The 15,984-nt window shown below is 38.4% G+C and overlaps 1 protein-coding gene across 1 annotated transcript in view; it reads left to right on the top strand.

Annotated features, from left to right (window-relative positions):
• Nucleotides 1–2,831, top strand: part of SLC24A3 (solute carrier family 24 member 3) — a 237,319-nt gene extending 234,488 nt beyond the window's left edge. The window contains exon 17 of the mRNA XM_075267618.1: nt 1,086–2,831. Coding sequence (XP_075123719.1) covers nt 1,086–1,238 — 153 coding nt within the window. The 3' untranslated portion in view covers nt 1,239–2,831. The remainder of the gene's footprint in view (nt 1–1,085) is intronic.
• Nucleotides 2,832–15,984: the final 13,153 nt, after the last annotated feature.

Here is a 15,984-nt window from a genome sequence, read left to right as displayed (position 1 = left end):
GTATATAGTATCCCTTTACTATACAGGATATAGAGCTATATGTTCCAACACCATATAGTGGGTAGTGCAGTGTAAAGGATAGGCTATAAATAAGAAAATCTTGGACAACCCTTTAAAGGGATTCGAACATGTGAGCGCAAAGCTGGCCAGTTCTGCCAGTACTAGATGACTATCTTATGTTTATGCATATAAGGGGGTGTCCCAGTTGCACAGATGATATTGAATGTAGAACATGCCCTATCCTGTATGCACAAAGGATAGCTAAGTCACCACCAGGGGTATCTCGCAGAGGTTTACTCCTCTCAGCCCATTGAGAACACGTACATGGTCAGTAGAACAGGGTGTGTTTGTGTTGGATCATTACGAATAGCCATCGCTGTTAAATGCATGGAAACGATGGAAATGTAAACCTCAGTGTTAATAAAACCCCACAAATAAGTTCTGTGATAGGAACACATACAACTCATGTAAAACCAGGGTGCAAACTGTTCTTCATGGGATTTTCCAACTACTAAAACATTCCCTATGACATGGATAAGGGATAAGTGTCTGATCACTTGGGGGTACGAAAATTAGGACCCAAATGATCATAAGAAAGGGGGTTCCAAGTGCCCCATATATTGTGTGACCACTGCCCTATTCACTTATATGGGATCATCAGTGTTGCAGAAGTGAATCAAGTGGTGCTCACACATGCGCACACCACGTTTCTTGGGCACTTTTTGACCTCCATTCTTGATATGGTTGTCAGTAATGGGTAAGTGTTAGTAGTGGGAATAAACATTTAAATAGTTTGTCTGCTTTGGACAACCCCCTTTGGTTAAAAGGGCCCCCTGGCTCTAAGATGATGACAGATTCCTCCCATGGGATCCCCCAGGAGTCAGCTCTATAGAGTGGGATAGTTTGACAGCAAGTGCTCCATTTTCTTTGCACGGCCACCATAGGAAACATAAAGCAAATACTGTACGGTATAGACTTTTTGTAACCCTTGCTAACCCAACTACAAGACTTTATTATTTAACTGCTGCATTCGGTGTATGGCTCTTCTTCTTATACAGACATGTTTGCACTCTCTACCTTTCTAGGTCTGTGGGGTTCACCTGAACAAGTGGAAACTGGACAAGAAGCTAGGACTGACATGCCTTTTTTTGTATGGCATCTTCCTATGTATCTCCATTCTCACGGAATTCAATGTTTTCACCTTTGTGAACTTGCCCATGTGCAGAGGAGGAATCTGATCTACCATGCAGACACGTCCGAGAGACTTCATCTTACTTTTTGGTGCAATACAAAGACGCGACCCTCACCATATAATGGTGATGCACCTGGAGGTCGTCAAGTATGTCCCGGTCACTGTTCAGGGGAATTACTTCTTCCTATTTTCCCCCATTCTGTCCTATGGGGACGTTTTCTTTGTAGTCTTTTTCTGTTTTTTTTACTGTCTGAGATTCCAATATTTACTCAAATGTTGTCCTTTTTAACAGTGACCAGGGTTTTAGATAAAAGGCTGCTAACTGGCCCAGAGCCAGCCCAACCATGTCTGCTACAAATTCTTCTATTTAAGTTATTTGGTGAAGAACTTGATGTAATTTATAACTAGAGATTGTTGAAACGTTGCGGAAGAATGGATACGATTCATTACCAGGGATTCATTGTGAGGAATATCAAGGGATCAAATAGCTGAAACCCTTTCCCATATTCAGACGGAACAACCTTTGATGGACCCAGTGGATAACAGTGTACATCCGAAGCAAGGACACAGGCTGACTTATGAACTTTTCGAGAAAACGAAAGAAAGACCAAGGAAAAGAACTTTTTATACAATGAACAAATCTCTTTCTTAAGACAGTAGAAAAACAGTAGATTTGTAGAGACAGTATCAGTCTGTTCTGGTCATTTCTGCAGCCGGTGACATAGTCATTGGTTGCTTTTTAGTTGTGTGTTTCTAGTGCTGGGGAACAATGGAACAATGAAAGTCAATGCAATAGGGTAATTGTTCAGTCCTATTAATGGTTCGCTCTTAACCCTTGATGGCACCCGAAGGTCTGCCATCTACTCTAGTTACGGTAGTCTGCCTGGTACAGTATTTTTATACACATAGCTCCATAGTAGGTATCGGCTACTATGTACAGAAGTCATAAATAATTTGCTAATTCAGTTACGGACACTGGTTTCTTATTAAAAAAAAAGGCATATTTTGCACAAATGCTTTTTGATGATGATACAACATAAAAAAAGATTTTGAAGTGTACACTGGATGTGGCCATATTGTATTTACAGTTTAAGCAAAGGACCTCATAGTATGGGATCAACCAAGGCAGAGAATATGCATCCAAAAAATAAAAAAAAAAATTCTAGTTTTCACAGACCAGCCATTTTTGTAGTATAAAAGTTTAATTTATTATGCATGTACAGAGAGGAAAATTCTTTGAAGAAATACTAGAAGTAGTTTCTATAAGTCATGAAAGCTGCCGTTAATTCAGGGATTTTAGTGGAGGACATACGCACTGCAATGCTTATTTTTGTAAACATATTCTATATATAAATATATACAGCTATTTCATTGTGGTGCATTGTCCTGAATATTTAATATAGCAACTGAAACACAGTTTATTGATCAAGAACCATGTGGTTTTCTTAAAGAACCGTTCAATGATATTCTTCCAGAACCCTTTATCATTCCTTCCAAACAGCTGAAATGAATGTTTTATTGTATATAGCAAATTTTAATGTCACTGTGCACTCTAGAATATATATATATATCTATTAATGCTCTTCCTTCAGAATGGAAATGTTTGTTATGAATTGTGAGGCTCCAAAAATATTATCAATTATTTTTGGGGAAAAAAGGTGTTTGTTTTTTTTCCTAGAAACAGCGCCATCCTTGTCTGTGGGTTGTGTCTGATATTGCAGCACAATCGTATTAGTCCACCATAAACAGCCCATTAGTGTTGAGCGAATAGTATTCGATGGAATACCTCGCCGGCATAGGAATGCGTGTAATTGGCCAAACACCAAGGGGTTAAACGTGTTGAATATTCGATGCGTTAAACCCCTTGGTTTTCGGCCGATTACACGCATTCCTATGCCGGCGAGGTATTCCATCGAATACTATTCGCTCAACACTACAGCCCATAAACAAGGGTATTGCTATTTCTGGGCACCTTTTGTTTATTAATATAAAACCATGGGGGACTTTTATCAAGCGACTTGCGCCTTTTTTCTTCTAATTCTGTCCCTTTTTTAGGTTTTATGTGCTACATGCAAAATTTATTGTGAATTTGCACCTGTTTTGAGGGATTTTATACTTTAAGTGGCCGTGGTTTATCTGGAGGAACATTTTACATTATGAATTGCCCCAAAAAAAGGGACAACTGTACTCCAGTACACGGATGGCGTAAGATACGACAGCATTGGAATTACGAGTTAGATTAGGTAAATTTTGTGCAAAATGTATGACCCAAGTGCAGATATCAAGTGTCAAGACAGAAAAAAAGGGGCAAATGTAAACAAGGCACAAAAGTTTGCGCAATTGATAAATAACCCCCATAGTCTTTTTGGTTTTCTGTGTCTTTTTGGAAATTCTAATTTATTTGTAGACTTGATCTACAGGACGCAAAGGTTCAAAATAATGTGCAAGAGCTAAGTGGGAGCTTTAGCTATGGACTGTTGGGATTGATTTCTTGTTATTTTGTTGCAGAGCTGTCAATATCGCATATATTTATAGGTAAAATCGGAGGAGCTGTTCTTAGGAAGCAGTAAGGCTATGACTTGAGTTTCCCAGCTTGTCTTCAGTTCAGGATTGGTTGTTCTAGGGAAACCAAACTTTTTTTTTATATTTCCACTAGCTTTATACATTTCCCATGGACTTTTTACATCACTTGGTATTTTATTACCTATAAGTTATTACATGTATCAGTATTGGCACCAAATATTGAAATCGCTGATCACATGACTGGTATTTAGTTAAGGTGCATTTTGGTTTACCTTGGAGACTGGTTAAGGACTAGCAATAGTGAGTTGTTAGTCCCTCATTTATCTTATCCCAGTCACCCCATGCACGAAAGCTGCTTTGTGTGGTATACTTCCATTATTTGAAGTCAATAAGCTAAGCTGTTTTACGTTATTCACCTTTTTCTTGAATTGAAACATATGACATAGGGATCAGGCGACAATGTTTCTAAATGTTACTTAAGGCGTAGCTAAATCTTGAACAGCTTTTCTGGCAGCATTTGTGTCATTCATACATTTTGTAATATACTTTATTGATAAATTTTAACAGCTTTCTCTATTGAGGTTTGAAATCTGTATACTACTTTTCATTAAGTTTATGGGTAGGTGAGCTTTTGTGTAACTGAGAATGTGAGGGGTCACTTCAAATGGTTATAGCTGGCATTATGAAACCTACAACAGTGGATCTGGTGTCCTATGAAAGAAGATACTTAATTTCCAGGGGAATTACTAGTCGAAAGTACGGTCGGGAGTGGCACATTTATATGCAGCAGCAACTACTCCCAATCCAGACTTTGTGAAAATAAACTGATGGAAATAATATAGGTAGTACTGCAGTCTTGGTATGTAAAGATTGAGAGTCTTCAGTAGTTGATATCTTTTTTTAATGGCTAACAAAAATGATGACAGATTGCAAGCTTTCGAGACTACTCAGGACTCTTCATCAGGCCTGAGTAGTCTCGAAAGCTTGCAATCTGTCATCATTTTTGTTAGCCATTAAAAAAGGTATGAACTACTGAGGACTCTCAATCTTTACATTTCATTTTCACTGGCTAATATGGTCTTGGTGTCATATGAAAGCTGAGAGCCTCCTCTTTCATATGACACCATTTTAAATTAAGAAACACTCTAGGTTTTACTATGTCCAAAATCTATCTTAGAAGTGATACCTCCACCAGTCTCATGAGTCGATCCAATGGCGCAACTACTGAAAAGTAGTATACAGATTTCAGATCTCAACAAACAGGAAGAATAAAGAAGAGCAGGATTTCACAGAAAGGAACCAAAAGTATATAACATTTAATAATGACACAAATACTGCCAAAAAAATCAAAAGTTGTTTGAAAGTTTAGTTATACTTTAAAATGTATCTGAAGTGCGCCCCTCTTCCCTTTTGTTACACCAGCAACACAGCAACCACAGTGTTACCAATGCAGGGACATATGGGAAGAAAGGAGAGGATTTAGGTGACACCTAATACTAATTATCATGTGTAGTCATTTGATACAGCTCCATGGGTCACATGACATTGGTATGATCCATCTATGGTGCAGAAAGGCCATTAATCACTATTAATTGAAAATGTTGCACGTCTATATTCACCCTTAGACTTGTCTGTGTGGCTTTGTACATTATTTTGTCCACAAAGGTGTTAACATCTTTTTGCATGTAAATAACTATGAGTTAAAGCAGCAGTATTAGAAATATCAGGAATACTATTGAAAAAGTAATCAAATTATCCAAATTATATCTTTATTACTCATGATCCTGGCGGCCTTTTTATTACATCAACACAATTCAATATCCATGACATTTAGGTTGGTAAAATAGGGATGTTTAAGTCCAACCCCAAGCAGGAACACACCCAAACTGGACAGGTTCCCCCACTTTTGGGCAGAGTGTTTTTTTGTAAGACACGTCCCATATATGCTGGGACATGCCTGAATTAGCTAGGAGTGTTACTAAGAGACATTAAAAAAGGGTTATATGATAATAAATATAAAGTAAAAAATATTGATAGTCAATGAAAATTCACAAATGTCCTGTTACCATCCGGGATTTTTTAGAGGTCAGAAGAGGTGATCTGATAAATACAGGTAAGCCATTGGTCCCATACAATAGTAACAGGGGCCTGTTCAGCCCTGCCTCATACATTCACACTAGTGCAGCCTCTCTGTTGCTCTGGTCCATTGAAGGCCCAGAACAATGGAGAGTTGGACATAATGGGCTCTATCAGGTGTCCATCATGTTAAAACTGAAATCGGCAGAGGAAAAGTCCTCCATGCAGGATTGTTTCCTTCGCTGATTTTCAGGCGGATTTTGCAATGGAGTCTACAATGGAGACTTTGGCGTAAATGTGATCATAGCATTATAATTGCCATTCAGATTCTGTACAGAAACATATCCTTAATACTGTATTTATGGGAAACCAGGTTTATATTTGTTTTTAATGCCATGACAGAAACTAGAGAAAATTTGCTGCAACCCTATAGACATAATATAGTAACTCCATCAACTCCCCTGACAATATACTCTTGTTTTAAAGTATTGGACAAGATAAGTGGCTACTGGATATCCTTAATATCACTTACCGTGACGGCAACAGAGAAACAGTCCATATAGAACACAGAACTAATGTGTGTGTTTATCAAAATCTTCCAAATTCTACCAACATGTTTTTACTAGGGCTTCCTGCAGAAAGCCATATGACTGTACATCCATATGGCTCTAGTCTGAATCATCGCAGTATGGGATGTCATATTACCAAGGTATTTTCAGTTGCAGTAAAATAGATTAGTTTTGTAACCTAAAGATTATAATTAAAGTAAAATTTAAGAATTTCTAGTTCAATGAAAATGATTTTATAGGATTTTTAAAATATTTTTGGAGGGGTGCCTTAAAAAAGTTAATATTTAATTAGTACAATAACAGTAGATAGAATATTGCTTCAATAATACATCCCAAGTATGTAAGGCTGTTTACTTTTAAAAATTTGGGAAATGTGTTTAATAGAATTTTATAAGTTTTCCCCAATAAATTTGCATGGTATTGTTGGCACTTCCCAACGTATAAATAGATTTAAAATGGACATATATATGTCAAAAGGGTGTCCCTTAATGGCATATATTTAAGTGAAATCCGTGGGGGTTCTGCAATGACAATTGTATTGGAAAGCTTAGTTGACTGTTCTTTTCAATACAACTGTATACGGTACATATTAAACTTCCATAGTTTATGTCGTAGAAAATGTATTTAGGCATCATGGACAAGGTTCATCTATGGGGCGCAGGCCTAGCATGTATTTTTGGACACCATATTATGGAGGTTTTCTTCCATAGAAGTACCATAGTGTGATTTATGGCACATAGAGTGCTAATATCTCCATATCTAAGTGATATAAAACCAAAATTTAATTTAAATGGGTGCTGATATCATTGATGCAATATAGGAAAAATATATTAAATGTAAAATCTCTAAACAAGTTAAAAATATAGTAAAAAAAAAAACATTACTGTATATTGTAGCAGGTTGCAATTTTAATGTACATAGTTACAGCATGCGAGTCTGACAGTGTGTATATATATATATATATATATATATATATATATATATATATATATCATAGCCATCTTGCTTCCTGTATGAGGTTCTCCAGATCATAAAAAATGTCTATTTTTTTTTAATTTGCCGCTTGTAAATTTACAATCCTTGTTCGACCTATGAAGAGCTTTGTAATAAAATATAAATGACAGTAGTGTTACTTCAGGTCGTACATACGGGAAAATACAGCTGCTTTAACTCAATATACGATACGCGTCACTGGATTTTACCAGACTGAGATTTGACCCCATTTTCACTGATTGCTTTTTGTTTCTAGTATGATTTTTAATTGTTATTTTGGGTTTTGTTCACTTAATTTATGGATCAATATTATAATTTAAACTATTATAGATCTGTGTAAATAATTTCTGATATGGAGGAAAAAGGGATGTAATGAAACCTTCATGTATTGCTATTGCACATATGTGTTTGACCTTCTTTAGTATGAGTTCTTTTTATTTGTCTTCATTATCCTGTGTGATGTGAAATTGTTTATAGATGTTTGAGACTCATTTGTCATTTTTTTGTCCATTTTCTCCTTAGTATATTGAAATACATTACACTAAACAGACCTCTATAATAGCCTGATTTTCTACAGGGGGCCCCATGGTTAATATCTCACCAGAGTATGGCTGTGAGGATTATGGGGACATACAATATTTGGAGTTAAGCTTTATTTAAAGGAATACTCCACCTATGGATTGAATTAAAAGAATGTATTAGGGAATGAATAGTGATTCCCTACTGTTAAAATCTTAATTGTAAACCCACCATTAACTGCAAAAGTATTCTGATAATTTGTAGGAATGTCAAAATACGCAGAACGTGCCCAGAATCTTATTATTGGAGTGCTATTGTGGTGCATAGGAAGACATTATATACTGTAGTGGTGTTCTATTTATAAATTAAATTATTAGTCCCATACATTCTCTAAAAGTAGACCCACATATGAAGTTTTGAACAAAAGTGTAATTAAAGGGGTTGTGTCTTTATGGCCCCACAAAACAAGGGATAAGTGTCCAATCGCTGAAGGCCCAATCACTGGGTCCCCCAGTCATCAGGAGGATGGGGGTCCCAAAAGTCCCCCTAAGGTCTCCTTGTGAATGGAACCCCAGTACACCTGCGTGATCAGTGCAGCGCTTCATTCACTTCTTTCGGGCTTCGGGCTCCATATAATGTCATGCAAATGCACTAGTGGTTCATTCACAAGGAGGCTTTAGGGGAGCTTTGGGTTCTCCATCTTACAAATCACTGGGGAACTCAGCAATCATTACCCTAACGATTGGACACTTATCCCCTGCCTTGTGGACAGGGGATAAGCTTCCGTAACCCCTTTAAATATTAGCTTTAAAGAGAACCTGTGACCAGGTCTGAAAATCCCATTGGCATACATCACCTGATAGGTGTTGTCACCCTGAGCCTTTTGGTGTCTTGTTTATCCAAATACATTCAGCCATTCCAAATATATAAGCCCTTTCAAGCTTGATGCATATTAGGTATACTAGCCAAGTGGGCAGTAACTGAGTATGATATAAAATACACAAAGATCCTGCCCCGAGAGAGACAGCAGTGTTTCCGCCTACTTGGTTAGTATACCTAATTTACAGCAACATTAAAAGGGCTTATATCTTTGGAATGGCTGAACAGATTTGGATAAACAAAGCACCAAAATTCTTAGAGTGAAGTATATTATTGGGCTTTTCATACATGGTGACAGAGCCTCTTCAAGACATCAGACTACTCAGCTCCTTCCGCTCTATAACACACTGCCTACAGATTGAACAGCATTTTCTGTGACAGGTTCCCTTTACGGGATTTTCTGACAATAAGAATGACTGATTTAGCTGTCCCCATTGAAAATCAATGACTTTTCTTATACTAACCGACTACTGCTGCAATATCTGCCAGCGGTAATTGGCAGTAATGATGCCATAATTAAAAGGGTTGTCCAGAAAGTTAAATTTACCTTCATTGGCAGATTCTTTATGTTTCAGGCCTGATCTCACAGGTACCTGTGACATGGTGGCTGGCTCACTATAGTAAATGATCAGGATTGGAGGGAAGGAGTGGAGCGACCCAGGGGTTAGGGCTGGTTCCAAACATGTCACCAGGGGTCAGAACCCTTAGATCCATCATGAAGAGTCCAACAGATGAGTTCAGGTAAATTTAATTCCCCAGACAACCCCTTTAATGTCATGTCATCTTAGGGTCCATTCACACGGAATAAACGCGCGCTCATTTTGGCACAGTACACGTGTAAAAAATACACGTGTAAAAAAAAGACTCCCATTGACTTCAATGACATTTTTTTACACATCAAAATACACATGTAAAAAATATCATTGAAGTCAATGTGAGTCTTATTTTTACACGTGTATTGTTTACACATGTATTTTGCCAAAATGAGCACGCGTTTATTCCGTGTGAATGGACCCTTAGTGATGGGATCCATAGTGCCTCTCATCAGAGAAATGAAGGAGAATCTTAAAGGTTACTTTTTATTGGGGGAACATTTTGATGGGTTTTTCAAAATTATAATAAAATAAAACCGGGGCCTCAATATTTTATGTAATCACCGTTTTTGTAGACATTTGTGAACTGAAATATCACTTCTATACTTGGTGGAAATCTCAAGCATATACATTAAAAATTATGGAATGAGAGATACTGTTAGAAATGACTGACCCCAGACAAAGGCACCTATGGAGTCTGCAACTATCAAATCCATCGACTTCAATGTTTCCAATAAAACTAAGGAAGTAATCCAAGAATAGATCTTTCAGACTTGACAGTCACAGAAGGGTAACATAGGTGAGCTGCCTTGTAGCTGGGGTCTTCATCAGAATTGAGTGACAACTAAGAAAATCCACCAAAAATCTTTATTATAAGTGTCCATGCATATGGCGTTGTTGTATGCATAGACCCTGACCAACAAGACATGGATTACCTACAGGTCCGTAATAAGCTTGTCACATTTCAGGGCTCCTTCTATGGGACACATTCCTGATGAAGCATGTTCAATTTATCTCATATAAATCTGTGAGAAATAAGACAAAAAGTACACAGAGGTCCATTATATCCTTCTATTAGCCTGCTGTATTAAGGAATATACACAACATGGATCAGTAATAAAGCAGCATGAGGCCTTATTCACACAACCATGTCTGTATCTTGGCCATTAAAACAGATGAGTCAGTCCATTTTAAGTGGCCGATGTGTATCAATTTTGTGTCCTTTTGTCCATGTTTGATGGCTGAGACTCATTCATTTTGCATTAGGTTTTAATGGACCATTAAAGGGATTTTCCCATAACTTTATCACATTGAAAGCAATAGGGGAAAAAAGCCTCCCATTGATTTCAATGGGTAGCGCACGTATGCTGGCACCCATAGAAATCAATGGGATCTGGTTTTTACGCGCTTATTCTGAACGAGTTTTACGTTCAGAATGAGCGGAGAGTAACTCCGTGTGCAGGCTCCCTTAGTCTGTTATCGATGGATACGACCATGAACATAATTGTGTACAAATCTATAAATGGTCATGTTCATGGAATACCCCTTTAAAAAAATTGTACATTTTTTTTTATTTGGTCTCTTTTTTTTTTTTTTTTAACCAAAACTACTAATCAGTTTTTAATGGCCTTTACTGAGTTCAATGGGGCTATGTGGCCTGTTAAAAAAGACTGGCATAAAAACAGACACCTGAACAGCCCAATAGTCTCTGTGTGACACCCCAACATGTAGGGTTTTTCTGTCCGCTTGAGAAGTCGGACATCTTTACATGCGGACAGGGAAGGAAGGGCACAGAGTGCATAAGAACGCACCCGATGCACATTTAAATAAATGACAGGTGTCACGGACACAGCTAGTGTCCACTCCTAATGTCCATGCCAGATTTTGAGCGGACACTACCTGTTGGACACCGACGGTAGTGTGAACGCCCCCTAAGATATCCATTTTTCAGCACAGGTATCTCACTTGATCCCACAAACACATGTATGCTGTCCTTGACCAAGCAAGCCTGTACCCTGAAAGGGAGAAAGGGATAAAGCTGCTCCCATCTCTGCTTATCGCCCTGAGAAAGCAAAGTGAGAGTTAGGAGACCCCCATACACATTAACTGGTGACACCACAATTGACAGGTTCAGCCAACAATCATCTAAGGTGTTTGGCCAATTTTAGGCATATGTGGTAATCTCTTCATTCAGTGACCATCAAGGCTCATGTCTTCACATTTGCACGGGTCCCAGCATCTCAACCCTGTCTAATATGTCCTTCCTTACTAACATGTCAGGAAAGTCTATCATCGAAATATCCCCTTAATCTTAAAGGTGCAGTCCCAGTTTGGTACATAATCGCAATATAATCGCTCTTTCATATAATACTGTTGTCCACTATTGGTAAGATTTGTGCTGTGAACTATATCTATAGAGCTAAATTAGGACGACATAGAATATTGAATATCTGGCATTAAAAAATTTGGGTTTGATCCTGTCGTGATTGTTCATTTTGGAATTCAACCGGTTGTTGAATATTATTAAAACATTGCTTTGCACTTTCTGTATCAATATATCCCTTACAATAGGTAGTCCAGTGACTACAGATTGTAGTACATAACCAACAACAAGAGAGGGCCTCAATGATGAAGATGTCCTGAAGGGGGCGCTGCCCAGAGCAAACGAAGGATTACAGATTTAATTTTCAAAACCAGCTTCAAAAATTTGATCTGAATGCAACACCAGGGGAATAGCTATAGGGAGGAGCAATAGCTACATGGCCCTAGAGCCTCAGGGGGGCCAAGTGTCTCCCTACAGGAGAATACACCAGTATTATAGATAGCACATAGTCCATTACATATTTAGCAATGGAGCCCACAAGTTAAACCAATGGGGCAACACCTCCACATTTGTCATGTGCGTGAGTAATGTAAAAATGACAGAAACTACAGGAACCCAGTGGGCCTTATTATATGTCACTAGGGTTCTTTGGTTTAATGACTGATCCGTGTACATGTAATAGGTAACAGCGACACATACTACTGGGCTAATCACCCCTTCTTTCCCACCCACTCATGAGAAGTGGAGGAGCAATGTAGAAAAGGTAACATTTTTTTCTAGAAATAAACTCAAAAAGATGAAAATTGCTATTTATATGACTTTTTGACACCTGAAATCTAAAGTGCAGAACGTGAGAAATCTTCCCATTCTTTATTACTTCATTTACTCCTGAATTCTAATTTACACCATGTGCCTGATGTGTCAGAATGATCTCAGAGGATAAGTGACATTGCACTTTTCAGTACAGATTGGTTCATATCTGCATTCAAATTTCCGTTTGGGGAGTCCGCTTGGTGACACCAGAATGGAAACCTATCCGCATAAAAAAGTGGTAATCTAAGGAAACCCGTGGACCCCATAAACCATAATGGGGTCCTTGTGGGTTTTGCTCGGTTTCTGCATTAAAAATACAGAGAGACAAGTGCTGCGTTCAGGAATTTTCTCTCCGCATATTTCATGTGGATAGGCGAACGGAATGGCCTGAATGCAGATGTGAACTGGGCCTAAGGCTTTATGCAAACCCCCTTCACATGACTGTACCTTTTTTTCGCAATTACAGATTGCACAATTGCGGATCAAAGTTAGGACACATGCTTTTCTATGTGACATATACTCAGAGCTCGAATTATGAAACATACTATTTTTTACCACAATTGTAGAACATTCAAGTGTAGGGGATCATACAAGACCTTTTGCGGAGCCATGATTGCGGATGACGTGTGGACACTAGTGTTTGTGTACACTAAAAACCACTTCGAATGATACAACCAGTGATTGATGGCTGATAGAAATGGCCCATGTGCCAAACAATTTTAAAAGTTGAGCGTTTTGTTACGACGCCTTCATATACTCTTCCATTTCCATTCTGCACAAGCCATCTTTCATATATACTGCGTTGTTGATGTCCATATTAACCAATCAGAATTGGTTAGGATAGGAGAGGCCATAAATTTTAGATCTGAGATAGTCTGACACCTGGGACTCCTGCAGATCAGCTGCTCTGGTATAGCATGGCTTCCAATAATGTTTACATGCCGGGAGCCATGCTGCTCACTTACTGTGTAAAGTGTAGTGGTGGCTTTAAGTACTGCAGCTCTGTCCCAGAAATTTGAATGAGGCATGGTAACATTACCAGGAACCTGCTGTCCCAGAGCAATTGATCAAAAAGGGTCCTGGTAGACCCCAGCAGATCTAATATTGATTATTCAATATTAGAAAGTGGATAAACCCTTTAATACGTAACTAAACTTTTGGAAAATGTTTCTGGCAGTATTTGCGTCATTAATACATTTTTTAACATACTTTAGTAACACATTTTGGATCCTTTCTGTGAAATCCTGCTTCTCTTTATTCTTTCTCTTGCTTTTGTATTGAGAGTTGTTTCTGCCTCTCACTGAGTAAGGCCAGTTGCAGGTGACCGTGCTGCAACCGGCCTGCCGTGAATTAAATCACAGGTTGCACAGGGGGACCCGAGAATGTCCCACTATGCCGCCCGTGCACAGGCTGTGCTTCCGCGGCTCCTTTTATTAAATGAATAGGATCCACGGAAGCATGGGACACAAAATAGGACAGGAATAGGACCTGTCCTATCTCATGCGACCCAGACTGTCATGGTCGTGTGTACGGGCCATAGAAAAGAATGGATCAGTATGCTATCTGTGAAATACTGTACACGGATAGCACACGGATCAACATTACGTGGAAAGCAAAAACAGATCTCAATGCAGAAACAAAGAAAAGAGTGTAAAAATGCAGGGTTTCACAGAAACGAGCCAAAATTTGTTCATAAAGTATATAACAAATATGTACCTGTTAACCTGTTCTAGGGCTCCAGACAAATCAAAAGTTGTCTGACAGTTTGTTTAGTTACAATGAAACTAAATCCTGCATTTTTTTTAGTAACATGAGCTTGTACTGCTTTACTAGTACTATTGCACGTAACCCTAACATGCACTTTTCTTCTTTAAAAATAAAGTGTATAGGCTTTCATTGATTACACCTCCTGGCATTTATACAAGGTACCCAATGTGTGTAATATCGGATTAGAAAAACATAGCTGCTTTCCTTCAGAAACAGCGCCACCTATGTCCATTGTTTGTGTGTAGTGTTGCAATTCATTCACTTCAATGGAGCAGAGCTGATAAACCAGACACAAACTGTTGATAGGTGTAGTGCTGTTTCTAAGGGAGCCTGCACACGGAGTTTACGCTCACTCATTCTGAACGTAAAACTCGTTCAGAGCGAGCGGCGTAAAAAACAGATCCCATTGACTTGAATGGGTGCCAGCATACGCGCGCTCCCCATTGAAATCAATGGGAGGCTTTTTTACCTATTGCTTTCAATGTGATACGCGTTTATATTTCTCATACATGTTTTACTCCTTCACCACACAATGATGCTTGGATTGTGCTATAGACTTGTTTTTGGGTGACTGACAACCAAATAATAAAAGTGGTCTGAAGACTGAATGATCATAAATTTTGTAATAATATTAATAAATTTACAGAGTGATAGAATGCACAAGGAAGAAGAATTGATTTTGATACCTGTTATAGGATGTAAAGTAAAATGCGGAACCAAAATGTCTAGTTTTCTTGTGTGCTGCTATGATGTGTTTCTTTTATTAGGAAATCTATAAAGTTATATACATTTATAAATAATTATGCAGTGTATGTAAATAGTGCAATAAATTTTAGAGAGACATATTCATCCTCTTAGTGGAAACTCAGTGAATGTGTCCTATGTTATGAATGGGTGGCGTTCAGTGATGGTGTATTAGATATTGTAATAGTACATCAGAAGGTAATAGGAACCTAATAACCTAATAATAGGTTACACAGTTGAACAAGGACTTGTGTCTGTCAGGGTCAACTAAGGGATGGGAAAGGGCATGACTTCAAGGACAAATTCAAGATATAAGTATTCTATACATTTTCATGTGTATTAATGCAATTTTGCTGTAAAAAGACGTTTTTGAAGTTGCCAAATATTGCTGCTGTTAGGCTATAGATTCAAAGTCCTTACATCGAAGAAGCCTTGACGGCTCTTGAGATTTAGGCTGAGTTCTCACTGAGTTTTTTGGTCAGGATTTTGAGACCGAATTCGCCTCAAAATCCTGACCAAAAAGACGGCTCCCATTGATTTAATTGGAAGCCGGTCATCTCTTTTTCCAGAAGCTGTTTGTTCCAGTTCCTGGAAAAAAGAATGGACATGCTCATTCTTCACTCCCGACTAGGCCCATTCATTTGGGCCTAATCTGGATCACAGTGCCGCAACTGGATGCCGGGGCACTGCACGGGCATCCAGTTGTGGCTACCCCGTATTTTGGACTCCGCCTCAGATTCCGGTCCAAAATACTCTGTCTCAACTTAGCCTAAGGCTCCATGTAGTGAGCTGCACCAAAAAAAATACTGCTGAAAAAAAAAAAACATATCAGAAACGCATTGCATTTGTCTGCTGCTTTTTTTTAGTAGCATTTTCCTACGTCGGGCCTTAGCCTAACTTATATTTCTAGATCACCTACGGAAGTTGAACCCTAGAGACTCTGATCACCAGTATTGCAAAATATTGAGAAATCCAATATAAAGGTTGTAAGCC

This window comes from Leptodactylus fuscus, chromosome 3 (genome assembly GCF_031893055.1).
Source record: "Leptodactylus fuscus isolate aLepFus1 chromosome 3, aLepFus1.hap2, whole genome shotgun sequence".
In the NCBI taxonomy this organism is placed as follows: domain Eukaryota; kingdom Metazoa; phylum Chordata; class Amphibia; order Anura; family Leptodactylidae; genus Leptodactylus; species Leptodactylus fuscus.
This window is presented reverse-complemented; position numbering and strand designations above follow the sequence as displayed.